Below are 18,789 nucleotides of genomic sequence, written 5' to 3' on the forward strand. Positions count from 1 at the left end.
CTTCTGAAATACTATAATATCACCATCCATTAATTCCTCAAGTACTTTCTCCAATGGATCCGACAGGTTGTCTATTCTTTCAACTAAATTTGGTTTGATTTCTTCGTATAGTGCTAGTTCTGTATCCGGTGGAAAGCCAGCTCTTTCATTTAATATTGGTATGAGTTCCACTGCACAAAATTGTCATAATAAATATTTTCTCATTGGTACAAAAATATAAATTGTATATTAAAAAACTATTAAAAGCAATATTATTAAACTAATATATCACGATAGAAAGTAATAAATAAATGTTTTTGTATATTATAATATATTATTTAAAAAATATAATTTTATTTAATGTTAACTTACGAACTCTGGCTACCACAGGCATATAGTGGTGACCACAATAATGGATTTTTTTATTTTTAGGATCATACAATTTAAAAAACAACAAAACGTCGGTATCTTTATCAAAAGGTGGTAATGCTGTCAAATCAGAATCTGGTGGGACGAGCTCTACAAATACATTCCAAGGATTCGCGTTATCCGCACAATCGTATAATGATTTTTGAAGGTCAGCTTCTGGCTCAATTAACGTTGGTCTGCAGGTCTGATTCGTACGTATACTAAACGGCCAAACGCGAATCTGTTCTATCGGATATCTCTGTAGAAAGAATTGATATATCATAAACATATTCATACTCGAAATTATAACATGAAATATTTACATAAAATATAATAAATTAATGAAGAGAGAAAAAAAGAGAGAGAGAGAGGGAGAGAAAAAATCAATTCTTACAAATACATACACATATATAAGAGTTGTAAGATATTAATTAAATTATCTTTTTTTGTCTCCTTCTTAAAAGAAACTTAAAAGTCAATTATAATTTACTTCATTAGATAGGATTCTTCTATATCTGTCTCAAGTTAAAAAGAAAATTTTAATGCGTTTACATTTGAAAAAGTACATTGGAACGAAACTCTGATGGAACATCTTTCGTTCTTTTAATAAATAGAAAAATAATAATTAATTTCCTAATATACCGAACGCGTTTTGAGAGATATTTCAAATAAAATAATGTTAATAAAACTTTATTTGTACAATCTAATTTTATTTGTATTACTTGTATTCGTAAACGAGTTCACGCCTAAATAATATTTTGAATAAGCACTTACCAAACTATCACTTAGAAGTTCAAGAAACTCGTGCACAGTTCCCTGCTTACGTACGCGAAATACACGATATGATGCGTGTTCCGGGTCGTAGAGATCATTTCCTTGGTGACCATCAAAGCTATCCTCAAGAAGAACGTTAATTGTCATAAATAAGGGCGCTTCTGATCTCTCCTTTCTTCGTATTTGTTCCAGCCTCTTCTCCTCTTGAAGTCTCTCCACCAGCTAGACCAACAAAATTAAAATTATCTATGTGCAAGGAATGTTTGATTCATCTGTCATATTCTTTTTCCTTAAACGTTTTTTTTCTTTTTTCTTTTTTTTTTTTTTTTTTTTTTTTTTTTGAAATCTAAAATTTTTAATTTTGAGAAAAATAATTATGTAGGAGAATTAGTTAAATTATCATCATACTTTTGAGATTCGAAATTGAGCAACATTCCAAACATCAAAAGAATGAATATTGTTTGATCATTTACATAATTTTAATTTTGTTCATCTGCCGCAAATATCGACTACCAAGTTAAACATTTACATTATGAGAATTATTCAGTGGGGAGCAATGGATTCACTTAAGTATGATATATACATGCAATATAATATATATGTACATACATACATATATGTATATATATATTATATGTACATATCAACAATTTAACTTTTCACTGTATATATATATATATATTCTTTTTTGTACTTCTATCAAATTCACGATATCATAATTTTCTTTTTAATTCTTTTTTTTATATATGCATAAAATGCTCAAGCAATTATATGAAATTATAAAAAGAGATATATTAATTTTCCTGTTTAAGATATGTACATATCAAATCTTTTATATGTAAAATAGAATTGACATTTATGGAAGAAATGAATTATTACTGATATTAAATGCTTAATAATTGACATTAATAATACAAGAATAAAAAAATTAATAAATGAATGGCCACCACTCGTGCCGAATAATAGCAGAGATGTAATGTGTAACTATAGTAGTGTGGAGATGCTCTGTTAGACATTTGTCGAATTAATGCTCAGTTATATCTGAACATTACATATCGTTCTTTCTATTGGTGAACAGATATTGAAACGGTGTAAATAACTAATGTAGATTCAAACTTTAAATTTTCTAGCATCTAACAGTTTATTCGTTATTTTTTTCATTTTTATATATAAAATAGTAAGTATAGCATTTAAAGGTATTCCACGATTATATCTACCATAACGTATCTATATTATTGATGATAGTTTGCCTCTTCTTTCTTTCTATTTAATATTATGTAACAACAAATAAATAGATAAGCATCTGTTAAGAAACATACTCACTATTAACATTGAGAGAATTTAATTAACGAGTTATTTTTGTTGTTGTTTGTTTCATTGATTCCGACTTTTGCGAAGCACAAAATTCTTGATTCATTATTTATATTAATTTGTAAATATTGATTCAAGAAAATGAGCAAAATGTAAATATAATAAATCACATTACTCATCGCTCATCAAACAATCCTTTTAAATAACGAATACAGTGTAGAAGACATAAAAAGGAAGCCAAAAATACCAGATCTATTGTTCTCTCATTTTAAACTGTTACTGAATAATATGCATTATTTCATTGTATTAAGTTATATATGTAACTATTATCACTGCACTTACTTAAGACTTTCCCACTGTTATTTTCTTTACAATTATGCAAACATATCCATTTAAATTGAAGATATGTGTGTGCAGTTTTCATTTTAAGCTTCAACATGATACTACAATACAGTCATTAATTCCGAATATATTATTTTACAATGTTTATTACAATAAAATCATTTAATAATCATTCCAAGGCTTGTCCCGGTATTACCCCAATAATCAGGCTTTAGATTAATTTGATCCTACTACAGAGTCTTTGACAGCGACTAAAGTGCAACGCGTATCTTAGAATATTGACTCTCTTCAATTCTCATAAATCTATCAAAAATTTGTCTCATATCTTTTTTTTTTTTTTTTTTTTTTTTTTTTTTTTTTTTTCTATATATATAAAATTATCAATTCAGATAAAAATAAAATAAAAATCACAAATAGAATATCTTTTCTCACGTCTCGATCGTCCGTACAGAAAAATCTCTATAAAAATAGTTGGAAAAAAAAAAAAAAAATTTAAACAAAAAATTAAAAAAAAAAAAAAAAATAAGAAAATGAAAAAGAAATATTCTCTAAAAATTATACAAAACAAATCTCTATATAACATGATTTAGAATACATATCTTTGCAAATAGATTTTACATATAACTTTATAGAATAACTTTGATCTTGTATTACGCAACATCGTATGCTTTGTAATAGTAAATAATGCACAGGCAGCACCGTAAGTAAAGTGCTACATATATTATGAAACATATTATACTTGTGTATATGGGAACAATTTACACGATATTTACTTCTCCCTCATCAAGAGTATGTGATAGAGATAATTACAAATGCTTAAAAATATATGTATATATGTACGGACAGCAAAGTATTAATTCGATAAAATTGGCAAATCTTACTTTCTGATCAGTCCACGTATTTAAAAGAATAAATAGCTAAAATTATGTTTTGCTACTTTTATATATATATATATATATATTTGTATATATATGTATATATAAAAAAAAAGAGAAAAGAAAAAGAAAAAGAAAAAAAAAAGAGAAAAAAATATTAATGAAGTTATAGCTAATTTTAAGTATATGCTGTTTTCATGATGTTTGGTTTGTTGCTTTCATACACTGTCATTTTTAGTAATAATATATTATAAGCAGACTCGATATAACTTTAAAAAGTCAAATCATTTTTGCCGGAAAGCAATTCATATAATTTACAAGTTGTTCCATCTAGTCATCTATCCCATTTCTGCAAGTTAAAAGTCATGAATACAGAGATTTGGGTTTCGAGGATTTTGTGTGCACGGACGAAGAGACGCAGTTTCTGTATGCGAGTCTTTAATTGTATCAGTTGCGTCTTTGTCGCGTTCAAGGTCGCTCAACTCCTGGGAAAGCTCTCTTTGAAGGACGTTTCTGACCTCTTGAGGTATATCCTCTTCTTTGACTTCTTGCAAGACGTTTTCCAACTCGGAATTCCTTATATAAACCAGCATATATGCATTAGTACAATGTTTCACAGCCATAGACATGTCCTCATCTTGACCACCGTAGTTGTGTTCAATGGCCTCTTGTTTTGTACACCGCGAGACGACATCATCATCGAACTTGCACCACTAATATAAATGAAAACATTTAATCGAACTATTACAAGATATTTTCTTTCATATGTTTGTAAAAATTTTACGAGAGAACGTTTCTCATTCAATGTTGTTAAACGTTAATATATAAACGACCTTTGTCGACTTTTTTTTTTTTTTCTTTTTTTTTTTTTTTTTTTTTTTTTTTTAAGGAAATTTGGAATATAAAAGAAATTTAACTTACTTTTCCATCACCACTAGGATTAATAAATACGACGTAATGACCACCATGATTGTCACCACTATGTACGAGAACCGCATGCAAAGTATAATCTGCACTTCCTCTTGCAGGATCTTTATTTTGCAAGTACTTGTCGAGATTAATTTTTTCATAGAATTCAAACCTTCAAAGACGATCTCATTTCATTAAGGATTATCGTACTTCCATTCGTTAATTTATATTTAAAGAAAATTATTAATTTATATATCACTAACCTATCATTAAATTTAACCGAGCAATCTGTTACTGGGTCATACTGAAATCGCATTAAATGTAAATGTAAAACAGGAGGAAACGATGAGAAAATAACACCTTTTTCAGCTTCTTGCAAGCCGTGTTCTCCTGCATCATATTTGTTATCTCCATCAAGACTTTCAGTGCTCACATAATCACTAAAAGATTCGTAAACTGAAATACAAATAATATGTAAAGGGTTACAAGAAATACATTAAATAATAAGATTAAATCAATGATGATAATCTTAAACACACATACTGTTTTTCTTTCCCTTTATGTTCAATTGTATATCATAAAAAGTTTCTTCTCTCGTGGACTTGTATTCTATGTTCTTGCATTTAATAAAGGACATCATTTTTCCTTCAAATAGTTTTGGCACTGTACCTTCTACACACGTACCTTTCATTTTGCTTTCTAATTTGTCTAACAGCTGTCAGAGAATAATCAATTAAATATCTTCTAAAATAACTTCATTATCGCAAAGAGAAAACAATTTATTTTCCCTTGATATTTTAACTTACCACGCGTAAAAATTCTTGTACGTCATGCTGCATAAAAGAATCCAGCGTTTCCCATCCAAAACTTTTAGTCAACTTTTTTGTCCCAACAGGTTTGTCAGAAAATTGCAATTCGTGAAAAACCCTTTGTAAAGCTAATGCAACACTTTTGCTGGAATCATCACTCTCAGTTGGCATTTTATACACTGCTTTACGTAGCTAGAAATTTTCATTATATCACATTACATGTGTAATTTATATATCATATTAAATCAAATCATATAATTGATATTCAATATACCTGATTAGTGAAGTACAAGGTCTGAAGTAAAGAATTCATATAACATGTAGCTCCTTGATTTTTTAAACCTACATGTCCTGTATGCTTTTTACTATCCCAACAAACACCATGCGGTGCATCAGCTATTACATGAACCTATGTATTATAAATTAAAATGTAAAAAAAAATACATTGTTTAAAACATGACTGATATGTAATAACATAATAGTATATGAACCTCAAGAGTTATACAATCATCTTTGATAAAACCTTTATCTGGATCCAATACTTCATGCCATGCCATGAAATGACTAAATCCCCAGTCGTTTTCTCTACTATAGAAGAGATGTTGTATCTCTACAATATAAATTTAAATGTTTTAATTATGTTATATTATTATCTTTAAAAAAGAAAAAACAAAAATATATTTTTTATAACATACCATTTGCTTTTTCATATTAATTGTATTATACTTACTTCTACTGAAAGGTGGTTCTCCTTTACAAGATAAAAGTCGAAGCTCTGCCGTAGCAGAACAACTCCATGAAGTAGATTCGCTTTCTCCGTTACATTGTAGGAAGAAACCAAGCGATTTTTGTGTCTGTCTTTCTTGTGTTGGACTAGATCTTGGCATCACCATTATTTTCCATGGTAAATTACGAACAAAACAAGCAGGTGACAATTGAGATTCTTTCATTTTTGAAATATTTTCAACTGTGTAACGAAATGTGGCCTCCGATCTTGCTTCGTCTAATAAAAGGATAATAAAATTACAATCTAAATACATTCAATGTCTTAATTAAATTAAGACAATATAAAGGTATTATAAATCTGAATAAATTAGATAAACTGGAAAAGGGTGAAAGCCAAAAAATGTCGTATATATTAATACAAAATGTATAATGTACATTTATAAACATATATGAAGTAACAACAAACCTTCCTCCATTTCTTGATCTTGTACTATAGACGCTAATTCTTGTTCTCCATTAATAGGACGGCTCTCATTTGTATCCCCACCACCATCATTTGGTGTTTCTACAAAGTACAGTCTTCTTTAGTTTTACCTTTATAGATAATGAAATACTTATGATAATAATATCACAATATCTGAAAAATCTTAATTTTCCTTATAATTTTCACTTTAACCATTTCACATGACAAAGAACAGGAATCTGACTAAGAAATCAATGAGATGAAAATGTCAAGAAGTAAGGTTATCTGTAAATGAAAAGTGCATTAACTTCAGAAAGATATTTTTGGAATTCTGCTACATATCCCAAGAACGTATCATCATAGTGGTAATATATAATAAAGGCATTACCATGGAGCAAAATTATACACCCAAGCAAATCATTTTTTGCAATTTATCATATATCAATTAAATTCTCAATACTTTTAATCACATTTAATTTCACAATCTTCCATATTACTAGAAAACAGTTGAATAATTATTTGAAATGAATAGCACAAAATCAGCAATTTTTTTTATATATTTAAAATATTAATAAATATATAAAAATAGAATAACTATCATAAAGGGATTAAAAAGGAAATAACTTACAGGTCCGATACGACTGTCGAATATAAAGAAATGTTTGCACTTCCAAATTAAAATAATATAATAATCGAATTACAATACTAATACTTTCTAAACAATATTAATTATTATTGCGTCGAACAAACATACTAAGGGTATACTATATCAAAAAAAAAAAAAAAAAAAAAAAAAAAAAAAGAAAAAAAAGAAAAAAAAAGAAAAAAAAAATAAAGACTAAAAAATAACAACTAAAAAATAAGAAGAAAATAAGAAGAAAATAAAAAGAAAATATAAAGAAATACCTATGACAATATTAAAGGAAACAGTCATTTTGTGGTACAATAATTAACCGTTTAAAACAAAGATTAGATTCTGTATGACGATAAAGTATATATTGTAAGTTCAGCTGATGGGAGAAAAACTGAATCTCTGTTCTTTAAATTTTCTTTTCCTCTAAATTCCGTTAGAACTATTTCAAAATTGATAGGTTCTCGGAAAAAAAAAAGTTTACTAATAAACCCCGCCGTTATATAGCATCTTGCGGAGAGAACGTGCATCGTTCGCTACAAATTGTATATACATATAAGCGTAGAAAGGGAAAAAAAAACACGTCGAATAATTTCAAGAACATCGTATTAATATAAACGTGGCGAGTAAAGTGAACGGATGTATTGTCAAAATAATGCAAACGTTTCTCGACTTTCTCCTATCTCAGTATAGAAAAGAGAGAGACAGACAGAGAGAGAGAGAGAGAGAGAGAGAGAGAGAGAGAGAGAGAGAGAGAGAGAACGAGAGAGAGAGAGAGAGAGAGAGAGAGAGAGAACGAGAGAAAGAGAGAGAGAGAGAGAGCAAGAGAGAGAATGAGAGAGAGAGAGAGAGAGAGAGAGAGAGAGAGAGAGAGAGAGAGAGAGAGAGAGAAAGAAAGAAAGGAAGAAAAAAGAAAAAAAGAGAGAGAAAGAGAGAAAGACAGAGAAGATCACGATCGCAAATAGTCAATGCGTTTCGATGCGTAAGTAACAAAGAGTCATACTAATGCGTATAGACGGCGTTGGGTCGGGAGGAGAGCCGTAAAAAGGTATATATCGAGAAGATCCGAAGACTCACCCTCTTGCGTGTCCATCTCCTCGACCTCGTTAACCTGAACCGGCGTCAGATTGAGCTGCTTAAGATTCTCCTGATCGTTAACGTGGTTCATCGCGATGCCAATGTTGATGGTCGTCTTGACTGCGCTAGGTACCTCGGAGGCGGGTACCGCCGTCGAGGTTATTTCCGCGGATACTTTGACCGGCGCTCCTCCAGCGGTTGAGCTCCGTCTACGAAGCTGCTGTTGTACACGTATCTGCGTATTTTCGCGCGCGAGGTCGCTGCTCATCAGTTGCTGACGATGACGATGCTGCTGCTGCTGCTGCTGTTGCTGATGCTGCTGATGCTGATGCTGTTGCTGTTGCTGCTGCTGCTGCTGTTGCGGCGGTGGAGGCGATGGCGGCGGCGGCGGCGGTGGTGGCGGTGGCGGCGGCGGCGGCGGCGAGGATGGTGTTGACGATCGCTGCTGCCTTTGGTAATCTTGCCGTTCCTCGTTTTCCTGTACGGTAGCAACTGGCAATGTATTTTCAATATGACTGGCGTCGCTCGGACGACTTGAGAACGACGACGACGACACTCTAACAGCGCACGGCGATGATTGATACTTGCTTACAATTCGCCCAATTTCTGTTGCCATCAAGTGCCCCCGTATTTTCGGGGGACGCCCACAACATATATCCCTATATTTTATATTTTCACCCTCGTGTCTTCAATCACGATGATCAGGCGGCGGCAGCAGCCTATAACACGGGCGGCCACTTATTATTATCGGCAGTAGGACCTTCCTCCTCTTCCTGCCTCTCGTCTTCGTCGTTTCCTAGTCTCCTCGACGTCGTCGCTGCCGTCGTTGCTGCTTTTGCTACTGCTGCTGCTACTTCTTCTGTCGTATTGTTCTTGGTCGTGGTCGTGGTCGTGGTCGTGGTCGTGGTCGTCGTCGTCTTCGTCGTCGTCGTTGTTGTCGTTGTTAAAGTCTTCGTCGTTGTCGTTGTATCGTCGCCGCTGTCGTCGCTACAGCTGCCAACGTAGGTCGTGGTCGTAGCAATTTTAATCCCTTATACTCCCTTTGTTAATCTTTTCTGTTTTCTCTTTTGACTTTTCCGAATAATCAGCGATTCGTATAATACGCGATTTTTACGTACACGAAACCGGCGTCTCGTTCGACTCGACGACGTTCACAAAATTCACGTACCTCCTCCTCCTCCTCCTCCTCCTCTCTTTCTCCTTTTACACTCCCTTCTTTCGCCACCTCCTTCTCTTCCTGAACCTACACCACCACCTCTTCTTCTTCCTTCTCCACCTCCACCTCCTCCTCTCCTCCTCCTCCTCCTCCTCGTCCTCCTCCTCCTCGTCGCGCCAACAAAACGCGATATATTAATCCGTCGTACAGCTCGTGACGACGCTCACAGTTAAAAGCAACGGCCAACGTTGCCGTTGGTTCCAGCTTTTTGAACTATCTGTTCTTTTTTTCCCTTTTCCTCTCTTCACAATGTGCTCAGCTAAATTGTATAATGTGAAAAGATAGAGAATAATGTAAGATCGATGGAGAAATTAGACTGACAGGAGAGAAAGAGATTGACTGACAGTTTAGAGAAGGATAGACTTAAAGAAAAAGAGATAAAGAAAGAAGAAGAGAGAGGGAAACGATGAGCCGTTTATGCTTCTCTTTTACTCTCAAGTATGCTCTCTCGCTCGCACATGCTCACACTCTTACTCTTACTCTTACTCTCTCTCTCTCTCTCTCTCTCTCTCTCTCTCTCACTCTCTCTCACTCTCTATCTCTATCTCTATCTCTCACTCCTTTCCCCCGTTCGGTAATTTACACCTTTGCGCGAAAATAAACAAAATGGCGACGATGTAGTTACTCTTGATGCCGTCCGTTTCTCTACCTATCCGTTTCCCTTTCCGTCTCGATTGACTTTTTTATTTCTCTTTCTTATTATTTGCTCTATTTACTACCCGTGAAATTTTGTCTTTGTGTTTTAAGCGAGAACTATAACGACGAATAGAAGACTCTCTCTCTCTCTCTCTCTCCCTTTCTTTCTTTCTCTTCGTTGCTCGACTTGATGCAATCGACAAGCTAAAATGAAAAAATAATATATCTTCAAGGGTGATAGGTTGGCAACGACCAATCACAATATTCCTTTTTATATTCGTCCACTGAAAGTACCTTTAATTAAAGCGTGTATATACATATATATACTTTATAATATATATATATATAGTGTGTGTATATATATATATGTAATTTTAGATAATAATGATTAGAGAAAATAATGATTGAGTATACGCTCTATTAAAATGCTTTGATCTGATTTATGTTCGGCAATCTCTAAAAAAAAAATTTCCCTAGTTTTTAAGCTCTCTTATTGACTGAAAATGGAGGGTATCTATGTACGGGCTCATGCGAACGAAAGAATTAGATTTTAGTAAGTAAATTGAATTAAATAAATGTTACTGGATTTTTAAAATATAATAATGTTCTAAATGTTTATTAAAATTTATCTAATTAGATATAAATGCTCGAAAATTGAAAAAATACTTTATATTATATCGTCCAAATTATTTTTATTAACTACAAATAAGCGTGTCGCTTTATATAAATATAATTACGTAGATTTTATCCATTCATCAAGGTCAACCACACTAATCTCGTCAATGTTTAAGTAATTTAAAAATAACTTACCAAGAAATCAATCGAATATCGATTTCATTTCATTTTTATTTAATCAGTAAATGCTAAAATAGAAACAATTATTCTGTCGTCATTTAGCATACAAAGCATACGTCCATTAGCATACAAAAATAAGATTATTTCGTTTCATGTCTTTATTTTCCTCGAATCTTTTTCTTTTTTTTTTTTTTTTTTTTTTTCTGTATTCAAATAATTATTAACATTTTTAACATTAATGTATGTAAAATTGCGGCATTAAACACAAATAATATTACGTATAAATATATGTATGTACGTAAATATGTAATTTTAAATGATTCCAATGTCATCGTTTTGATTCACGTAGTAACACTTCCGGCGTGAGTTTAAGTATTCTATGAAAAATATAATGAATATATGTATGTATGTATATATATATATATATATATATATATATATATATATACATCTATTACATTAGTTAAATCAAGAAGTCTCACAATGCCTTGAGTCGTTGGATTATCTATTTAAATAGAGTAAAAATTCCTTTAATAGCATATGTACTCTATATGTATAAGAAGGTATTAGCAGACTATTAAAATCAAATTTGATAAATGTGACTAATGCATATATGTGTATGCGAGAGAAAAAAAAATAAGAAAAACAGACAAATAAAGAAATATATAAAAACGAGATAAATAAAAAATAAAAAATAAAAAATAAAAAAAAAAAAATAAAAAAATGAAAGATAAAAAAAGAAAAAATCTTATACCACACTTATATTCTAATACTCGAAGAATTTATATCTTTAATATTTATTTCTAATGCGATCATATGACGAATTATTATAATAATATCGTTTTATACGTATAATTTTTCTTTGATACCTCCTCGGTAACCAATGGTACCATGCGGTGATACTAATTTTCTGTCGATTACTATGGTAACGATAACTACATTATTTACATCGTGATACATGCTACTTTGTCTCTAAGTAAATTTCAATCGAATCAAGAGCGAGGAGTAAGTTGTTACTCTCTTTAACTTCTTTCATTTCTATTGATTATTATTTAAAAATAAATAAAAATCTTTTTACAAATTGAATCTAATCAGAAGGATGGATATTAAACCGCTTGATATAGTTGGAATAATAGGATTTGATGGTTCGTATAATTCTTTAATTTTTTTTTTTTTTTTTTTTTTTTTTTTTTTTTTCAATATCTTTTCTAACACATAAATACATACATACATACGTACATATATACATACATATATACACGTATACATATAATTTTTATTTTCCGTTTATAATACATGTATCCGAATAATGTTTTATATATATATATATATATTTTGAAATGAATCGATCAGGTGTTACGAAAAATGCATTAAGATTGCATCCCGATCAAGAGCATATGATTTATCCGATGGGAAACAAAGTAACGATAAAAAATGTATTCTCCAGTGAACAATCCTTTTTAACCGGACATACAAATTTAATTTCTGCGGTATGTGTTTCTCCATGCGGTAATTTTGTGGCTTCTGGACAGATAAATCATTTAGGATTCAAGGTAATATAATATTATGAGTTCGTGGAATTTCTTGAGAATTTATTTTTTTTTTCTTTATAGTTTTCCGTTTTTGTTTATATATATATATATATATATCTTTTTATAATAGGCCATGGTCATCGTTTGGGATTATCATAATCGTACTGTAAAAAGTAGTTATGAAATTCATAAGGTAAGAGTCGAAGACGTTTGTTTCACATTGGATAGCAATTATTTGATAAGCCTTGGTGGGAGAGACGATGGTAACGTAGTAATATGGGACGTACGAAATAACGACGCTATGTGCGGTAAATGAAATTTTCTTATAAATCTACATACATACATACATATATATATATATATATATATATCTGTATGTATGTGTGTGTCTGTATATTCTTGATGATCGACATAACATTAAATTAATTTTCAGGATCATTTGCGAGTAATGAAATAGCTGGTAACACTTATACAATAACAAGAATGAATAAACACGAAGAATGTTTTCTTACTGCTGGTGATAGAACCCTTAAAGTTTGGCGAATCGATTCGAAAAGAAGAAAGATATATGGCGTAAACGTAAAAGTAGGAAAATTAAGACGTTCGATAAACTGTATCGTTATAAATGAAAATGATACTTACGCTTATTGCGGAACATCCTCGGGTGACATTATAAAAGCAAGGTTTAAATATTTTTAGATAAATAATAAAATTTTTTTAATAATCAATGTAAATTATTTCATCGTGTCTCTATGATAATGAATATTAAAGTTTCCTATATACGTACACGTAGATTGAATTATCGTTCCGAAGATGAAGAACAAGCGGAATCGGTGATGATAGGTTGCTATTCGAAGATGTACAAAGGATTGAAAAAAGTGAATCAAGCAAAGGGCGAAATAGAATGTTATGCCGGTGGAGTTGAGAAACTTTTGCTTTTAAATGATGAGAAACTGATTGTTGGTGCAGGTGATGGTACAGTCGAGCTAATCGAAATTATGGATATAGATTTTAGTAAGAGCAAGTTCGCCAAACTACCGAGTACACCGCAAATCAAAACTGTAAGTGATAAAAGATAACGTTATATTAAAAAGATTTCTTTGTTCTTTTCTTTTTTTTTTTCTTTTTTTTTTTCGATTCATAATCATTCCTAAGTCAAACGAGTGAAAAGCTATTTGGCAGCATCTTGTAGAAAATGTCTGTGGTACTGTGACGTCAATGTTATTATACAAGAATGATTTTATATTGGTTGGAACTGCCCTAAGCGAGATCTATCAAATAAGATTGGCCGATTTCGATATGAGACTTCTCGTAACTTGTCACAACAGTTCCATATATTCCGTCGTATTTCCTTGGTAAGATTGGAAACATCGATAACATGATTATTTTCTTTTTTTATGCCGAAGATCAAAATAATTTCAGTTTCCTTTTTTTTTTTTTTTTTTTTTTTTTTGTATTTCCTTTTCTTTTTCTTTTCAACGTATAGGAATTATTCTGAAATATTTGCAACAGCTGGAAAAAATGATATTAGATTGTGGAGATTAGAAACGCAAAAGGAATTGCTTAGAATTTCTGTACCTAATTTTGTCTGTAGCTGTTTATGTTTCTCTCATGATGGACGAATGATAATTTCTGGTAGGTGTGTGTATGTGTGTGTGTATGTATATATATATATATATATATATATATACATATATATAATATACATATAATTTTCTAATTAACAATAGTTTTCTTCTATTTATTGAACATTGCAGCATGGAATGATGGTATTGTAAGAGCGTTTACACCGCAAAGAGGTAAACTTATCTTCACTATCCATAATGCTCATATAAAAGCTGTATCGGCAGTCGTGATAACGGCAGACGGGAAAAGATTAATCAGCGGGGGTTGCGATGGACAGGTCATTTATATTTTATACATTCATCATATTCTTGTTTCATTCTCATTCTTCTTTTTCTTCTTCTTTAAACTTTTTCGATATGATCAATATGTCATCATTCGTAGGTGCGTATATGGGACATAAAACCTGATGTACAACGACTTGTCTCAATTTTGAAAGAACATAGAGGACCCGTAACATCATTGTGTATATCCTCTAATAACGAGGATTTGATTAGTTCGAGTACGGATGGTACTTGTATAATATGGGACGTAATGTAAGTATTGATTAACTATTTACATTATTACATTTTTTATCGAGAGATGCGACAAATTGATTGACAATTATTAATCAACAGACGTTGCGCGAGGAAGCAGGTTTTAATGGGTAATACGATGTATATGGCCGCATGCTTCAGTCCCAATAGCATACAAATCTTAACTTGCGGTACAGATCGTAAGATTGGCTATTGGGAAACGTGGGATGCTTCGTTGGTTCGTGAAATCGAGGGCTCTACCTCAGGATCATTGAATTGCATAGACATTAGTCCTGATGGACAATACTTCGTCACCGGCTCGAACGATTGCATTGTTAAGCTCTGGGAATATCATACGGCCAATGTCACGCATATTGGCATAGGTCATGCAGCGATAATAACATCATGTAAATTTAGCCCCAACGGCGAACATATGGTATCGGTGAGCGCCGATGGTGCTATCATCATTTGGAAATCCCCATTTACAATGGCACGTGTGAAAACGCCATCCGTCAAATCAAAATCATCGACTGCACGTACAGCAACTGTTAAGCCAGAGGAATCTGAAGTGAAATGCGACAATTTAAAGCTGGACGATTTAGAAGGAGAGCATGTCGCTGGTATAAACCAAATGGATGAGACTGCTGAAAGTGTTAGGACTACATACCATGGTATTAAAAAAAAAAAAAAAAAAAAAAAAAAAAAAACAAAAAATTAAGAAGTAAAATTTAAACGATTCAACGTACTCTTCGTGAATAAATAATTTTATCAAATTCAATGTATCACAGGCGATGATCAGCCACAGCCATGTACACGTGATCCAGCTGGTATACCTTCACCAGTTTGCTCGTGCATCAAAGACAAGGATACAACGTCGGTTGGTATAAAAAGCAATTGATTCTATTGAAACGTCGAATTTGATTTTATCTAAGCACAACGATCGTTCCGTCTGATATACGACTTAACAAGTATCCCATATTGCAGGTAAAATCTTTAAAGGTACAAAATCCAATTGAAGTATCTTCGGGTGGTTGTCATTGCGCGAAAAATATTACGGAAACGAAATCATTGCTTAGTACAAAACGTAGCTCGGTAAAGCCAATTGAAACAGCGAAATCTGCTTCGTCTAGCCAACGCCGTGCGTCTCTGCAAAGCAATAAGAAATCTGTATTAAAATCGAAAGTTTCGACTGAACGAAAATCTTTACAATGAGTAAATATTATATTTATATCCGAGCAACGATCGTAATTTATGTTTTATGTAATTAAATATGGATATTATTTTATATGCACTTTTGTATTTGTGTTAAAACAAATGTTATGATTGATTCAGATCAAGTGTAACATAATTGAAAAACACATTATTCGTAATATGTCCTGAAATATCAGAAGATTGGTATATCGTACGAAAAAAAAAAAAAAAATAAAAAAAAAAAAAAAAAAGAAAGCCATGTGAGATGTAAAAATTATTATTTTTTTAGACAAGCCTTTTATGAAACCCTTTGAAACACAGTTACATAACATATTATCCCTTTGGTCATATCCGTAAGGGCAATCACAGTTTTATTAAAATCTACATGAAGAATAATTTTACTTTTGAAGGCAGACATATTGGATAGATCGTCGAGATAAATCTACGCAATTGTATGATTGTCACTAGATAAAGCACAAGATTATAAAGAGGAACTCTATATTACAGAATTCAACAAATCTTTTAAAATTATTATCGTACATACATATATAGTATATAAGCAATAACATATTTTTCATTTTTGAAATCCAATTGTAAGTCAAAAAAATTCTTTCGGATTCTTTCGTTTCCTATTAGTATTATTATTATTATTATTATTATTATTATTATTATTATTATTATTATTATTATTATTATTATTTTAAAGTAAAGATTTTTATGTTGATATGATCGAACAAATTACTATTTTTTTAATCGATCATAAGTTTCGCATATTTAAAAGAGGACAAATGTAAACATTGAATTATATACATTATTATAAATATTTGTATGAAAATTAGTGTTTTCATTTGTATTGAAATTTAATGTTTTCCTTATACATCATTATCGGTGATGAGTCAACGCGAAAAAATGACAACGCCAGTGGCGTAGAATAGACAACCTGTCGCTGTTGTCAGCTGCTGCCGTTGCGCGGCGCTAGTCTCTCCACTCATGTCCGCTATACGAAGCGATAGAGATTTTTTATACATTATCTATTTTTTTTACACAAATTAATTCTACAAGCAACTTATAGTTGTCTATGCAATGAAGTAATATTTAAATTTTTTTTAAAAAGGACCAATCAAATAATAATGTAACATATCAAAAATTCACATCAAAAATTAGTCTTTTTTTTTTTTTTTTTTTTTTAAGAACATCGTTGAAGAGAAGAAAAGTAATATAAAAACAAGAACAAACGTATGCATAGAAAATATATAATTTTTTTTTTCTTTTTTAATTCTTATCTTAAAATGTGCAGTAAAACATAAGCAAAGTCATATTAAAAATAGACACATTTTATTTAACATTATACCTGCATAATCAGGTACATATTGTTTTGATTTATTTTGATAAAGAAATAAAATAAAACTGTATATATTATTTAAAGACAAAAAAAAAAAGAAAAAACTAATCTATATGAAATAAAAATCTTATTCTTAGCAATATATTAAACATTTCATAATGAACGAGTGTATTAGGAACATAATATATGCATAAATTGAATTGATTATAAGTAAATATATATGTATATATCTACTTTAACTTATTACTCTTAAGTGCAATTTATGTACAATATAAGATATGGATTTGTAAGCCTCGAAAAAAATTTATATTGATAAAAAGTTTTTACCGTTAATAAAATGATACCATACGATGCTTAAGCATCAAAGAATGATCACAGTTAACCCCATGCTGGACTTTTGCAATAATGAATGATTAATTTCCCATCAGCACCGTAACAATCGTATAAATTTTTTACTGTTTGATCTGGTGCTGGTGCAAAAGTTTGATTTACATAAAGAAACTGAAAAAAGAAAAAAAAATTTTTTTTTTTTTATATTTCATGTGACATATTTTAAATATTTTATAGACTTACTAATCTTTCAGAGGATTCTAATTTGAGATACTTCCTTATAAAATCTGAAATCTTTCCAATTTGATTATCCTGATTAACGGACCATTTTTTCTGTTTCATGATAGGTGCGTTGCCAGTTGCTTTTAATAAGATATCAACTAAAAAAAAAAAAAAGACATCGAATGATAATAAACATAAATACTGTAATGTATTTTACAATGATTTATAATTACGTGAATTTATCACTGATAACGAATTTCGATTAATTATTATAACAATTACTTTTCTCTTTGTCCTTTGAAGTAACTGGAGGACCACCATTTCGAGTAGTATTAGTATCTTGTGCTATAGTTTCCAAACTTGTTGGTGCTTCTTCATTTCCTGTGTTATCAGTTAAATCTTCGGTTTTCACAACTTCACTTGTCGTACTATCACTTTCCTTTTCGGCCATTATTTATAATTTTATAACTATGTCAATCGTAAAATAAACGAAATTATTAGAAACGAAACATGAAATAGAGAAACGTATCAATTATATCGTAAGGATAAAAATTCTTTACTCGTGAAAAACTTATTGAAATCATATGTACTATCAAACATTCGAACAACCCATGATAACATTCAGTACCACCATTTGTATACTATATGTTACATTTTGGTATTGTAGCGACCTCGTTGTCGCGACTGTTACGCCTCTTTTGGCAAAACATATAACTAATACACCTTAGCGCCACCAAATACACGAGCGGAAAATAAAATAAAAGACAAAAAAGACCCTAAAAACAAAGGAGACGACAAAGATCCTCAAAGGAACAAAGAGAACAAAGGAACACAAAAGAAATCATACATTCTTTCTTTGACTCTTCTAAAGAACCACAATCATAACTGCTTAAAATCATAATCTAATTGTACTTACTGTAGTACCGAACATAGTTAAATAAACATATCACTATTGTTACTTAATGTGCAAAGTTTCTTTCTAAATAATGGATTGTCAACGATAAATCGAAAGAAACTATAAAATTTAATTAGAACAAATGAACAGAAAAGAAATAAAAATGAAGAAACTTAGAAATATATTCC

General features: G+C 30.9%; 3 protein-coding genes across 15 annotated transcripts in view; 1 reads left to right on the plus strand and 2 right to left on the minus strand.

Annotated features, from left to right (window-relative positions):
- Positions 1-9,565, minus strand: part of Usp7 (Ubiquitin-specific protease 7) — a 12,583-nt gene extending 3,018 nt beyond the window's left edge. For 2 of the 6 annotated variants that reach the window (XM_035878880.2, XM_035878876.2), the window contains exons 1-13: positions 8,305-9,564; positions 6,600-6,698; positions 6,138-6,410; positions 5,899-6,017; positions 5,682-5,816; positions 5,405-5,599; positions 5,142-5,313; positions 4,862-5,054; positions 4,611-4,770; positions 4,208-4,402; positions 1,162-1,383; positions 352-646; positions 1-170 (exon numbers count right to left, since the gene is read on the minus strand). The exon at positions 1-170 is cut by the window's left edge and continues 50 nt beyond it. In XM_035878880.2, coding sequence (XP_035734773.2) covers positions 1-170; positions 352-646; positions 1,162-1,383; positions 4,208-4,402; positions 4,611-4,770; positions 4,862-5,054; positions 5,142-5,313; positions 5,405-5,599; positions 5,682-5,816; positions 5,899-6,017; positions 6,138-6,410; positions 6,600-6,698; positions 8,305-8,920 — 2,844 coding nt within the window. In that variant the 5' untranslated portion in view covers positions 8,921-9,564. Of the gene's footprint in view, positions 171-351; positions 647-1,161; positions 1,384-4,207; positions 4,403-4,610; positions 4,771-4,861; positions 5,055-5,141; positions 5,314-5,404; positions 5,600-5,681; positions 5,817-5,898; positions 6,018-6,137; positions 6,411-6,599; positions 6,699-8,304 lie in introns of all 6 variants that reach the window. The other 4 variants (XM_085656824.1, XM_085656825.1, XM_035878877.2 and 1 more) reach the window with 4 other exon arrangements.
- Positions 9,566-10,530: 965 nt separating this feature from the next.
- Positions 10,531-16,398, plus strand: LOC118447217 (cilia- and flagella-associated protein 52). Of its 5 annotated transcripts, none has more exons than XM_085656826.1 (13): positions 10,531-10,709; positions 12,076-12,096; positions 12,305-12,504; positions 12,614-12,791; positions 12,917-13,166; positions 13,277-13,544; positions 13,666-13,838; positions 13,970-14,118; positions 14,241-14,386; positions 14,491-14,642; positions 14,724-15,292; positions 15,410-15,498; positions 15,606-16,398. In XM_085656826.1, exons 1-13 carry the CDS (start codon positions 10,673-10,675, stop codon positions 15,831-15,833), a joined length of 2,460 nt encoding a protein of 819 aa, XP_085512952.1. In that variant the 5' UTR covers positions 10,531-10,672; the 3' UTR covers positions 15,834-16,398. The 5 variants fall into 5 exon arrangements, with proteins under 5 accessions (XP_085512952.1, XP_035734777.1, XP_035734776.1 ...); XM_035878883.2 differs by lacking the exon at positions 10,531-10,709 and adding an exon at positions 11,833-11,956 and having other exon boundaries at positions 12,047-12,096; XM_035878884.2 differs by lacking the exon at positions 12,076-12,096.
- On the minus strand, positions 15,628-18,400 carry Atg12 (Autophagy-related 12). Of its 4 annotated transcripts, XR_014982136.1 has the most exons (5): positions 18,267-18,400; positions 17,989-18,174; positions 17,728-17,864; positions 17,482-17,655; positions 15,628-15,767 (listed from the first exon to the last, which is right to left on the minus strand). XR_014982136.1 is itself a non-coding variant. In XM_085656829.1 (3 exons), exons 1-3 carry the CDS (start codon positions 18,155-18,157, stop codon positions 17,533-17,535), a joined length of 429 nt encoding a protein of 142 aa, XP_085512955.1. In that variant the 5' UTR covers positions 18,158-18,355; the 3' UTR covers positions 17,305-17,532. The 4 variants fall into 4 exon arrangements, 1 of the variants encoding a protein (XP_085512955.1); XR_014982135.1 differs by having other exon boundaries at positions 17,989-18,354; XR_014982137.1 differs by lacking the exon at positions 15,628-15,767 and adding an exon at positions 16,559-16,809 and having other exon boundaries at positions 17,989-18,355.
- Positions 18,401-18,789: the final 389 nt, after the last annotated feature.

This window comes from Vespa mandarinia, chromosome 4 (genome assembly GCF_050613455.1).
Source record: "Vespa mandarinia isolate Hongniang chromosome 4, ASM5061345v1, whole genome shotgun sequence".
Taxonomy (NCBI): domain Eukaryota; kingdom Metazoa; phylum Arthropoda; class Insecta; order Hymenoptera; family Vespidae; genus Vespa; species Vespa mandarinia.

What these genes read in the sequence shown, in the direction of transcription:
- LOC118447217 (XM_085656826.1), top strand. Translation starts at nt 10,673, where the DNA reads ATGTACGGGCTCATGCGAACGAAAGAATTAGATTTTA. An exon ending in AAATAACGACGCTATGTGCG is followed by an intron (nt 12,792 to 12,916) that starts GTAAATGAAATT and finishes ATTAATTTTCAG; the next exon opens with GATCATTTGCGAGTAATGAA. An exon ending in GCGGGGGTTGCGATGGACAG is followed by an intron (nt 14,387 to 14,490) that starts GTCATTTATATT and finishes CATCATTCGTAG; the next exon opens with GTGCGTATATGGGACATAAA.
- Atg12 (XM_085656829.1), bottom strand. Translation starts at nt 18,157, where the DNA reads ATGGCCGAAAAGGAAAGTGATAGTACGACAAGTGAAGTTGTGAAAACC. An exon ending in TTCAAAGGACAAAGAGAAAA is followed by an intron (nt 17,865 to 17,988) that starts GTAATTGTTATA and finishes TTTTTTTTTTAG; the next exon opens with TTGATATCTTATTAAAAGCA. An exon ending in TAGAATCCTCTGAAAGATTA is followed by an intron (nt 17,656 to 17,727) that starts GTAAGTCTATAA and finishes TTCTTTTTTCAG; the next exon opens with TTTCTTTATGTAAATCAAAC.